Here is a 12,361-nt window from a genome sequence, read left to right on the forward strand (position 1 = left end):
TCATGTTGAAGTTTGATTATTGTAGAAGCAAAGTGTGTTTAGCACATAACCATGAAGTTGATGTTAAGATTTCAAGCCTTATCATAGAAACTGGCCACTCACCAGGCACCCGGCTTGATCTCCTTATTGACCTTCCTGTCTGCGTTTCCTGGCAGGATACAGGCTAGGTCGCGATCGGCGATCCTCCCCAGCGTGAGAAGGACACACCACTCTTCCCTGCTCCCTGCTCCCCCCAGGGAGGGGAAAGAGATAGACAGAAATGTATTCACATGCCTTTATTACTGTCTTTGCAGCATTACAGAGAAACGCGTCTGCACTCTTCAGACTCCAACAGCAGAGAGACAAACTCCACCTCCTGTACTTCCTGTACAGGTCAAATTTCACTCTGAGCTAAATCCGGTGCTCAGCACAGTGAATAGACTGTCCCTTTGTTCTCACGGTACAGTCCCAAACATTCCCATCATGTTTTGCTTTCCAGCCAGCTGCAGCTCGCTGCCGCATTGCTCCTTTTCCGTAACAGTTCACTGGGGGGAGGGGGCTTTTGGCTAGTCACTGTATCTTAGCCTATCCTTCCTCACCAGAGTTTAGACTCTCCCCGAGCACAGATTTTTGTGTCTCTCCCCCCCCCCCCAGCAGAGCTTGTCCTATAAAAAGAAAGGTGAGTGGAGTGACAACAATTCATTTTACTGACCAGGGTCTTCTGGCTGTTGATCATGTTTACCGAGCATCAGTTGACCTCGATGAACAGGTGGTGCAGTTCTGTTGGAGGCAGATTTTCATATCGTTGCCCTGGTGGTCCAGTCCACACATTAAGGAGCTGCGTAGCTAGCTGAGATTCCTGCTTTGCAGGGAGTTGGACTAGGTGACCCTTGGAACCCTCCCAACTCAATAATTCCACGATTCAAGGAAAAGAAAATATGCATGGGAAAGAGGGTCAGAGAGAAGGCAAATCACAGGGGTGTAGAGAAGAACGAATGGCAGACAAAAGAAAGAATTGAAGGACTAAGATGGAAAGCAGAGGTTTTAATCCAAGGCATTTATTCATTCATTGATTTTAAAATCATTTCTAAGCTGCTTTATATTTAAAAATAACACATTTCAGGAGTGCAAAAAGACAATGTGCTGCTGCCGTGAAGAATGTATGAAAAATACAGAAGGTAGGCAAACCCTTCAGAATAACCCTGTCAAGAATTCCTGTGTTCATCAGAATGTCATCATAGCCCTTTCTAGATGGTCCTGCTTGTCCTTCCTTCCAAAACTACCATTTCCTAAATGCTGCCTGTCCATCAGGTATGTTTAACTCTAATAACTGTTGCCTCTCCTTTTGTCTCATACTAACCCCCACCGGAAACTTAAAGAGACAAGGCGAATGGTCCCCATGCCAATTTCTATTGCACTGCGAAGAAACCAGCCTTCAGCAAGCACAGACAATGCTCACCAGCTTGGTCACAGGGCTCAAAACAAGTGAAGTTTCTGTTCAGTGGATTAATAATAATAATAATAATAATAATTTATACCCCACCCATTAGGCTGGGCTTCCCCAGCCATTCTGGGCAGCTCCCAACAGAATTAAAAGTACAATAAAACATCAAACATTAAAAACCTACCTAAACAGGGATGCTTTCAAATGTCTTCGAAAAGTCAGATAGTTGTTTATTTCCTTGACATCTGATGGGAGGGCACTCCACAGGGCGGGCGCCACTACTGAAAAGGCCCTCTGTCGAGTTCCCTCATTGAGGGCCAGCATGTGAACACCCAAGTATTGAAGGACAGCAGCAAGGTTTCCCTCTTGGCCTTCAGCCAGGTGATAGTTTCCTACTCTGACTGAATCAATGACACCATAAAGCTCAGCCAGAGGCCTGAGGAGAAATCCCAGAGTGAAAAATGATGCACACCCCTTCCTCAGCATCGCAAGCTCTCCAGCCTATACTACATCTTTCTCTTCAGCCTATCCCGGATTCAATGATTTCCATGCTTCATCTATAGATAAATAACATCTCAATATCTCTCAGCTTAATGTACACCACAGGGGTTCTGTAATGATAATATGTAATGATAACACTAGATGAAGCATATCCTACTGTATCTATCCCATCTGGGGGCAAATTTCTGGTGAATGGGGCATGGGCCACCTGTCACTTTTTAGATTAGCAAATGGAATGTCCTGTATTCTTCTTATTCTGCCATAGTTTGATAGAAAGCTTATGCCATTCATATTAAAAGGGTAGTTGCAAAATGCCGCCCTTGAACATGTTGATTTCTGTTCCTTCCTGGAGTGCAGTTCCTATGGGGATCTCTTAGCCACCTGCTACTTATTATTATAATGTTGCAAGGAACAGTGGAGAGTCATTATAAAATCTCAAAAAAGGAAATAACAGATTTGCTTTGGGGGTGGGGTTGAGGAACAGCACTCAAATGGTAAAGGACTAAACACTGGCCTCCTAGGATCATGGAAGCCCCTATAATTTGTTCCAACTGCCCAAAGCTCCAAAGACTTGCCAGAGGTTACTAGAAAATGATCAACCAGTAAACCTGAAAATTGATATAAATACGCCCCCAAGCAATGTACACCTGAGAGTAGGTGAAAAGGCGGGCAGGGCTCTGTCACTTTCCTTTCATACGTTCCCCCTTTTATTCCACCTTACATCAGCTAACCTTGCTAGCACTTAAGGCATGCATTGGTGTCTCAGTCAAAGACATAGCTGATGAATTTCCCTTAAGAGATGTGTTAGCAGAATTAGCCACCAACCTATGTAGACTGTTAAGTCTGGTAGTTTCTGTACAGAGGAGATTCTCAATCTAGAGGGATGCTTTGCTGATTAGATGTTGTGGCTTCTGATAGCTCTACCTTTGTTGCTTCCTATGGGTTACAAAATAGATACTCTGGAGTGTCCCAGAAATGATCCCCACCCTGTTCCACATGAGTGGTTCCAGCCAGGAACTCTCTTCATTGGTGGAATTGCTTCTCAGTTAGTTTACCATTCTCATGAAGTTTCATTCAGTGAACATCCTTCTCAGAACCAGTTTGATGTTCCAGAGTAAGAAATTGCTTCGTTTGCTCTGCATCTTTTGTAGCTGCTCAGATCACAAATATATTTTTTTCTGTAAATGGCAAAATGTTAAGTGTGTTTTTGTGTGTGTAGGTTTGTCCAACCCCCCCATAGAATCTATTAGAAATTACCAATATTGTGATATGATAGCAGGAAACATACTCGTTATACAAAGGGATGAACAAATTCTACCTCTATATGCAGAATGGTGACAAAATTCTACCAGCACATCCTTGCTTTGGCATTTGCTGTGAACGAAATCAATGAGAATCCTAAGTTCCTACCCAATGTCACACTTGGATTCCATATCTATGATAGCTACTACGATGCAAGGATGACTTATCGTACCACTTTGGATGTGCTCTTCAGAACAGATAAATTTGTTCCCAACTACCAGTGTGACCGACACAAAAAGCTCATGGCTATCATTGGCGGACTTGGCTCTGATACCTCCAATCTTATAGCAGATATTATAGGTTCCTATAAGGTTCCACAGGTAGGAATTCTCCCTGTACACATGAGATTGTGTGTGAGTGTGATGTAGGCGCTTCTTTCTTATGCAGAACTTGATTTTGTAGTTTCATGATATTTTATTTATTCTTCCCTTATTACTTAACATTTATTTTTTTGGCTCTTAGTTAACTGTGGCCTCCTTGAGTGCGTGTGGTGTTTTAAGCCTGCCTTTTAAAAATAGAGTTGTCTTTTAGATTTCTTTTTGGGGTTTTTTTTGGTGCTGGTTTTGGGGTTTTTTTTGGTGCTGGTTTTTGTTTATACAGTAAAATGTAAGTCATTTGAGTTATGTTGGTACTGAAGCAACCGATAAAACAACAACAACAACAACAACAGAGATGAGATAAAAAATTCCTTCCAGTAGCACCTTAAAGACCAACTAAGTTAGTTCTTGGTATGAGCTTTCGTGTGCATGCACACTTCTTCAGATATCTGAAGAAGTGTGCATGCACACGAAAGCTCATACCAAGAACTAACTTAGTTGGTCTTTAAGGTGCTACTGGAAGGAATTTTTTATTTTGACTATGGCAGACCAACACGGCTACCTATCTACCACTGAAACAGAGATGAGGGCAGTGTTGGGGAGCTTGGAACAGGAGGGGGCTCAGAGTGTGGTGAGGGCAAGGGTAATGGGACAATCAAGATTTTAAACAGAGTGTTGCCCCAGTGAAACAATCCAAATTGTACCCAGGATGGTGTGAGAGACAGTGCTGTGTAGAGTTTGGGGTGTCAGACTAACAGGGCCTAGGAAACCCAAGTTCAAATCTGTACTTGGCCATAAAAATCTCATTGGGTGACCTTGGGGGCCAGTCACTGCCTCTCAGCCAGTATACATGAAGGAGTGTCTCCACCCCCATTGTTCTGCCCAGACGCTGAGGTCCAGTGCTGAGGGCCTTCTGGCGGTTCCCTCGCTGCGAGAAGCCAAGTTACAGGGAACCGGGCACAGGGCCTTCTCGGTAGTGGCACCTGCCCTGTGGAATGCCCTCCCACCAGATGTCAAAAAGAAAAACAACTATCAGACTTTTAGAAGACATCTGAAGGCAGCCCTGTTTAGGGAAGCTTTTAATGTTTAATAGACTATTGTATTATAATATTCTGTTGGACGCCGCCCAGAGTGGCTGGGGAAACCCAGCCAGATGGGTGGGGTATAAAAAATAAATTATTATTATTATTATTATTATTATTATTATTATTAGCCTACCTCACAGGGTTGTTGTGGGGATTAAATGCAGGGAGAACCATAAACGCCACCTTGAGCAGCTTGGAGAAAAAAATATCTCATTGGAGATAGAGATGCAATCAATCAATTCTCTTCTCTCCTGCCCAACATTTTGCTAATGAACATTTGGTACAAATGTTATGCATGCTTTAGTTGTGATTCCTGCATTGCAGGGGTTGGACTAGATGACCCTTGTGGGTCTCTTCTAACTCTACAATTCTATGATTTTATGATGATGAAATTGTATGCTTTATATACTTGGGACATTCAATCAGATGTGCTAAATTTAGCTCTAGGCTCCTAACAACTGTTTATATATATAAATGTTGTATAATCAGGATCATAAAGGCATTCCTAACTTTGCCCTGCAATATCTGCACATTATTATTTTTTCCAGCTCACATATGGCTCATTTGCCCCACAGGGGAATCGTATCACTCAAGGGCCATCCTTTTATTGTCTGGTCCCAAATGAAACCCAGCAGTATATGGGGCTTATCCTGTTACTCCAGTATTTCAAATGGACATGGGTTGGAATTCTTATAGATGATGACAACAGTGGAGAACATTTCTTGCAGACACTGGATCCATTGTTTTCTCAGTATGGGATCTGTTCAGCATTCACCCAAAGAATCCCACGCATAAGCCATTGGGATAACTTGGAGAAACTTATTGACATAGCCATAATTTTTTATGCACATTACACAGATTATACAGTGATTACATTCATTATATATGGAGAATCTTTGACTATTGCATGGCTTAGGGCTATTATGTTTATACGAGACTCTGGAAACAAGGAGACTCCCTCAATGAGAAAGGTGTGGATTACAACAACCCAGATAGATTTCATATTAACTGGCATTCAAAGGAGCTGGGGTCTTCAAATGTTCCAAGGTGCAATTTCCTTTACAGTTCACTCCAAAGAGATTTCGGGGTTTAGGGAATTTATTGGGACCATAAAGCTTCACGGGGCCCAGAAGGACAGTTTTCTGAAGGACTTTTGGGAGCAAGCCTTTGACTGTGTACTTCCTAACCCCAATGTGGCAATGGATGTTGACCAAACATGTACTGGAGAGGAGAGACTAGAGAGCCTCCCTGCACCACAGTTTGAAGTGCTCATGACTGGTCACAGCTATAGTGTTTATAATGGTGTTTACGCTGTGGCTCATGCTTTGCATATTATGGCCTCTTCTCGATCCAAGCTGAGAACTAATGAGAAGGGTTTCAGTGCTGAACTTCAAGATCTTCAACCCTGGCAGGTAATGTCCCTACAACAAAATATTCTTTCATTTCAATAAACAAAGTACTGTCAAACCTCCTTTTACGTAACCCTCTGGTTATGTAAACTTCGGGATGAGCATGCGGCAAACCCAGAAGTATTCCTCAGGTTGTGGAAACCTCGGAGTTGAGACTATATTCAGCTTTCTCCTGCATGAATCACCGAGGAAATGGAATTGGCCATCTTATTGGTTGAGAGCATTTTATAGGTTTCTATTTCTTTCATAGGCTGATAGAGTTGGGAGGAACCCCAAGGGTCATCTAGTACAACCCCCTGCAATGCAGAAATCTCAACTGAAGCATTCATGAAAGAGGCCACCCAACCTCTGCTTAAAAACCTTCAGGAAGGAGAGTCCACCACCTTGTGTGGGAGTCTGTTTCAGTGCTGAACAGCTCTATTAGAAAGGCCATGACAGTCCTGCTTTATTGTGTCACATTCCTCAAGGGAATTGTCTCCTGCATCATTTCCCGTCCTGCTACTGTTCTCACTGCTACTGTCTTTACATGTTTTAAATTTAAAAATTGTCTGCCACTGGAAGTCCCCCCCCCCCTTTCCAAATTTTCCTATTGCACTACAAACTACTTAGGATTTGTCATTCAGGATTTCAAAGTAGAGCAGATAGATAAAACTCTTGAGCATCACAATCCTTGTTCCACCAACAGCTTTGATCCTGAAAATCTGATCTGGCTGCTGAAAGGGATCAGAGGGCTGGGAAGCATTCCAGTTGAGGCGCCTCTGGAAAGCTTGCCTGTTTCTTGCGACGGGGACTTCTCATCCTTCCTCCCGTTCTTGAGCCCTCCCAGTGGTGATGGGCACTCCTCCATAGCCCACCCAGCTTTTTCCAGGGCAATGGTGACATCAAGGTTGCAAGGATTCCTCCAGAAATGCTCAGGATGATTCAACACTCCAACCAGTAGTCTGACTGCAAGGTGTTGAAGTGCACTGTGCTCTGATGGGGCATCCTTCTGCTCCTGCACAGCGACTCCACTTCAGCTTTCTGGGCTACTCTCAAGCTCTCAAGCCCAGTGGTGCTAAAAATCCACACACAGACCCAGCCATAAAAGAGAGAAGTCAGCAGACTCTTCAGCCTAGGGTGGTGGAAGGTCTTCCTGTTGGTTGCCTTTCCATTTCCTGCTTCCCAGAGAGTCTCTCCTGGGTCCTCCAACTGGAGTCAGAATATCCAGTGCAGGAAGAATTCCCATAATCCCCATTAGCCATGATGAGTGCCTGATAACTGTCATCCAACAGCAGTGGAAATCAATACCTGACATAAATGGTAGTAGTCAGAAAAGATGAATTCTCTGATTTATTGATATCCTTCTTTATTATACCTTAGCTCCATCACTTTCTTCATGGGAGTTCCTTTAACAACTCAGCTGGGGAAACCATTTCCTTCAATGACAAATGGGAAATGCGAGGCGGCTTTGACATAATGAACACGATCATATTTCCAAATAACTCTTTCCAGAGAGTGAAAATTGGTAGGATTGACATAGATGTTCCCAAAGGTGAAGAATTCATAATTCATGAAGATATAATTGTCTGGCACAGCGGTTTCAACCAGGTATGGATTCTGGCGTGGCTGGATGAAGACATGGGCTGAAGGAGCTGCAGTCAATGGCATTATAGCCTAGGGTTGCCTTGCTGACTAGTCCAGGCAGTATTCTGGCCAGTATAATCATGAGGAAGATAATGCTCATACCACCTTTAATGTTTTTAGACAAAGACTGACATAACAACAATGACTGGTCACAGAGATAACTATAGAGATAATACATCCGTTACCTGGATAAGGGATTCCTTGGTTCATTTTAAATTCTTCTTTGTTTATTTTTCTCTTGGTTTCCCTTAATGATTAGTATCAAGATGTTGGAGAGTGGGAAACGAAAGCTAGAATTTTAGTATAGCTGTGATTGGTAGTAGTATATATAGATTCAAATCCAATGCAGCGACTATCAGAAGTGTTAAGATACTTTCTGGTTCTTGACATACATACAGACACACTTATTTCTGAGTGTGTAAACATTTTAAAAATTATTTTATGAACGCAATACAGTGGTGCCTCGCAAGACGAAAAGAATCCGTTCTGTGATTCTCTTCGTCTAACGGGTTTTTTCGTCTTGCGAAGCAAGCCCATTGAAGGATTCGCGGCTTAGCGCTATTAGCGGCTTTTAGCGGCTTATCTGCTGATCAGATCAGCTGATAAGTGGCTTAGCGCTATTAGCGCTATTAGCGGCTTTTAGCAGCTTATCTGCTGATCGGATCAGCTGATAAGCGGCTTAGCGGCTTAGAAAAAAGGGGGGAAGGGAAAAAAAACAGCAGGAACTCGCAAGACATTGCCGTCTTGCGAAGCAAGCCCATAGGAAATTCGTTTTGCGAAGCACCTCCAAAACGGAAAACTCTTTCGTCTAGCGAGTTTTCCGTCTTTTGAGGCATTCGTCTTGCGGGGCACCACTGTAAAGTCAACCATAATAATGTAGCTACATTGAGGAATTGGTGCTTTGGTTGCAATCTTTTAACCATTTAATTGGGATTATGCTGTACTGAAATCAAAGGAACTTAATTATGAGCCAAGATAAACTGGATTGCACTCCTATATTTTGACCGAGTCTAGCTGCTTCATTTTAACTGAGCAACCTGAAAAGTATTCTCTGGCCATTCAGCATGATGATTCCCATAGTCCCTTTCTTGACAAGAGATAGATCTCCATTACTGATTACCGGTCCAGATTTTTCACTGATCCATCATCTTTGCCATCTTCTTTGAAGATTCTTTTTGTGTTTGTAGATGTGGAATCTTAACTAATGGTGACTCACTCTCTTCAAATACTCGTTTGACTCAGTCTTTATGAGTTATCTGCTGGCTAAACTATGGGTATTACCAGAGCTATTCCCCTGCTTGCCTAAGAGGGATGCTTTTAGGTCCTTAAAAGATCTGGCGCATATGCCAAGATCAACATCAGAAGTATCTGTCTGTCTATCTTTCTATCTATCTCCATTTCCCTTTTGTAACTCCTTTAATGTCTGGATAGGCGATGCCTATTTCTTTGTGTAACGACTACTGCCACCCTGGCAATGAGAAGAAAAGGAAAGAAGGGAAGAAATTCTGCTGCTATGATTGTACTCCATGTCCAGAAGGGAAGATTTCCAACAAGAAGGGTAGGTCATGTAGTACCCCCAATGTTTTGACCCACACAGAGTAATTTAAAAGAGTTGTGCCAGATGGCTATTTACAAGTGAAAACTTACTCCAATGTGCATACTATCATGTGATTAGCTAAATCAATGCGAGCATGGAATTTGCAGAAGAGCGAAGGGAATGTATATCCAAATATCTTCTAAGGGTGACACCATCCTGGTTCCAAGCTTCACAGCAGAATATGACTTTATCCATGCTTTACATTGGAAGCTCATTCGGAGGTGTGCTCAGTCGATTACTACACCCCTCCTCTGCTGCCCCGTGTTTCAAAGGGTGAAGCCTAAGGAGCACTCCTGTAAACACCTTGATGCCAGTCAGTGATGAATTGTGAATATGGAAGAATCCCTTTACCAAGCTGGTATTTCGGGGTGCTCATTATTTTGGCATAGTCTGCCTTGCACCCACTCCCACAGCCATCTAGCTGTGACAAAAAATAAAGCCAAAGAAACAAAAGCCTAGCAAACAAGAGGTGCTTGGAGTAGTCTAAAATAGGCGATTCCTCAGCGAAACACCCCAAATATTCATTCCTACTCAGTCCCTAAACAGGCGACCAGTTATTTCTGTACTCATCCACAGGTGACTGGATTGGTTTTAGTCCCTGACAAAAAGGAAAAGGAGTAAGCTGTATTTCAGCTTGTACATTGTTTTGAAAAGTGCAAATTATATAAGCTCACCTTTAGACGTACCTTAATTTTTATCCCTAAATCTTGAGTGTTTCATATATGTCAATTCACTTTTTGAGACAAGAACTATACAAGAACTATACAAGAGCTCTGACAGCTGGGTGATAATCTTGCTCCAATCTTCTTCCAGTCTATCGGGGGAATCCTATGGAAAGATCCACCAATGGTAGAGAGAGATCTCTACATTCTTAACTGATGTATGAGAGGCATAGCTGCCAACTTTTCCCTTTCCTTGCGAGGAATCCTATTCGGAATAAGTGAATTTCCCTTAAAAAAAGGGAAACGTTGACAGCTATGATGAGAGGTAGAGTGGAGAACAATCCATAGGTAACAGGTAATTAATGCTGAAATGATAAATTTACTCTTTTTTAGATATGGCTGACTGTTTCATGTGCCCAGAAGAGCAATTTCCAAGTAAGGACAAAGATGAATGTGTGCCTAAAGTTATAACCTTTCTTTCTTATAAAGAACCATTAGGAATCACTTTAGCCTTCGCTGCTGTTTTTCTTTCCATTCATGCAGTCTTGGTGTTAACAATTTTCATTAAGCACAGGGATACACCCATTGTCAAAGCCAACAACCGAGGCCTCACCTATATCCTCCTCATCTCCCTCCTGCTCTGCTTCCTTTCTTCATTGTTTTTCCTTGGCAAACCTGGAAAAGTGACCTGTCTTCTCCGACAAACAGTGTTTGGCATCATCTTCTCAATGGCTGTTTCTTGTGTATTGGCCAAAACCATCACTGTAGTGATAGCTTTCATGGCTACAAAGCCAGGATCCAGCATGAGGAAGTGGATGGGGAAAAGACAGGGACATTCTGTTGTTTTTTCCTGTTCCCTCATTCAAGCAAGTATTTGTACCTTGTGGTTGGCAACCTCTCCGCCATTTCCTGATTTAGACATGCACACAGTAACTGGAGAAATCATTGTGCAATGTAACGAAGGGTCAGTCGCCATGCTTTACTGTGTCTTGGGTTTCATGGGCTTCTTGGCCATTTCCAGCTTCACTGTGGCATTCCTAGCCCGCAAGTTACCTGATAGTTTTAATGAAGCCAAGTTCATTACCTTCAGCATGTTGGTCTTTTGCAGCGTGTGGTTATCCTTTGTTCCAACCTACCTGAGCACAAGAGGGAAATACATGGTGGCTGTGGAGATTTTCTCCATCTTAGCCTCCAGTGCTGGGTTACTGGGCTGCATCTTTGCCCCTAAATGCTACATCATTGTGTTTAGGCCCCAGCAGAACAGCAGAGAGCTAATTAGGAGAAAGTTTTAAAGATTCTGCCTTGTTTTCTTCTATTACACTATTAATGTACTATTAATGCATTGGTAAGGATTACTAGAGCATTAGCTATGATTTGATGAGTAGGTGAGGAGCCTGCCTCGAAAAACATCCCAGAAAAGGTACATTATGTATTTTCAGCAGCTGACTTTTGCACAATGGTTGAGATCTTTGGATAAAGGGTAGTATGTAAATCAAATAAAACAATAATTGCAACTCTAGTGCTTAACAGTTAAATGCAAAGCAAGCTCTTAAACGGAGAGCTAAAACCAAGAGAGGTGGTTAGATTTCCAAAAGATTTCCAATAGGACAGTGACAGAGATACATTGTGTTTGTACCATAAGAAGCGAAGTTACAGGGAACCAGGCAGAGGACCTTCTTAGTAGTGGCGCCCTCCGTGTGGAACACCTTCCCTTCACATGTCAAGGAGATAACGAAATACACAACTTTTAGAAGACATCTGAAGACAGCCCTGTTTCAGGAAGGCTTTAATGCTTGATGTTTTACTATGTTTTTATATATGCTGCAAGCTGCCCAGAGTAGCTGGGGAAACCCAGCCAGATGGGCGGGGTATAAATAATAATAATAATAATAATAATAATAATAATAATAATACAGTGGTGCCCCGCAAGACGAGTGCCTCGCAAGACGGAAAACTTGCTAGACGAAAGAGTTTTCCGTTTTGGAGGTGCTTCGCAAAACGAATTTCCTATGAGCTTGCTTCGCAAGACGACAATGCCTTGCGAGTTCCTGCGGTTCCCCCCCTTCCCCCCTTTTTCTAAGCCGCTAAGCCGCTTATCAGCTGATCCGATCAGCAGATAAGCCGCTAAAAGCCGCTAATAGCGCTAATCCGCTAATCCGTCAATGGGCTTGCTTCGCAAGACAAAAAAACCGCTAGACGAAGAGAATCACAGAACGGATTCTTTTCGTCTTGCGAGGCACCACTGTAATAATAATGTGAGCATAGGTGCATGCTGTACTGTACTGTGCTGTGCTGACCTGAGGGTTTGACATCTGCCCTAGGCCATGACATTCACCTGGGTCCCAGGTTATGATACCCAGATATCATCATAATAAATAAAAATATTAATCAAAATATCATATCTGTCCCATTGGGGGGCATCCGAGGTCTGTATGCGTGTGG

At 42.7% G+C, this 12,361-nt stretch overlaps 1 protein-coding gene across 1 annotated transcript; it reads left to right on the forward strand.

Moving 5' to 3' along the window:
- The first annotated feature begins 8,528 nt into the window (after positions 1–8,528).
- On the forward strand, positions 8,529–11,537 carry LOC310691322 (vomeronasal type-2 receptor 26-like). The gene has a single exon (XM_083471059.1). The coding sequence runs from the start codon at positions 10,315–10,317 to the stop codon at positions 11,209–11,211; it is 897 nt and encodes a 298-aa protein (XP_083327185.1). The 5' UTR covers positions 8,529–10,314; the 3' UTR covers positions 11,212–11,537.
- Positions 11,538–12,361: the final 824 nt, after the last annotated feature.

This window comes from Podarcis liolepis (assembly GCF_965112155.1).
Source record: "Podarcis liolepis genome assembly, chromosome: 13".
NCBI lineage: Eukaryota > Metazoa > Chordata > Lepidosauria > Squamata > Lacertidae > Podarcis > Podarcis liolepis.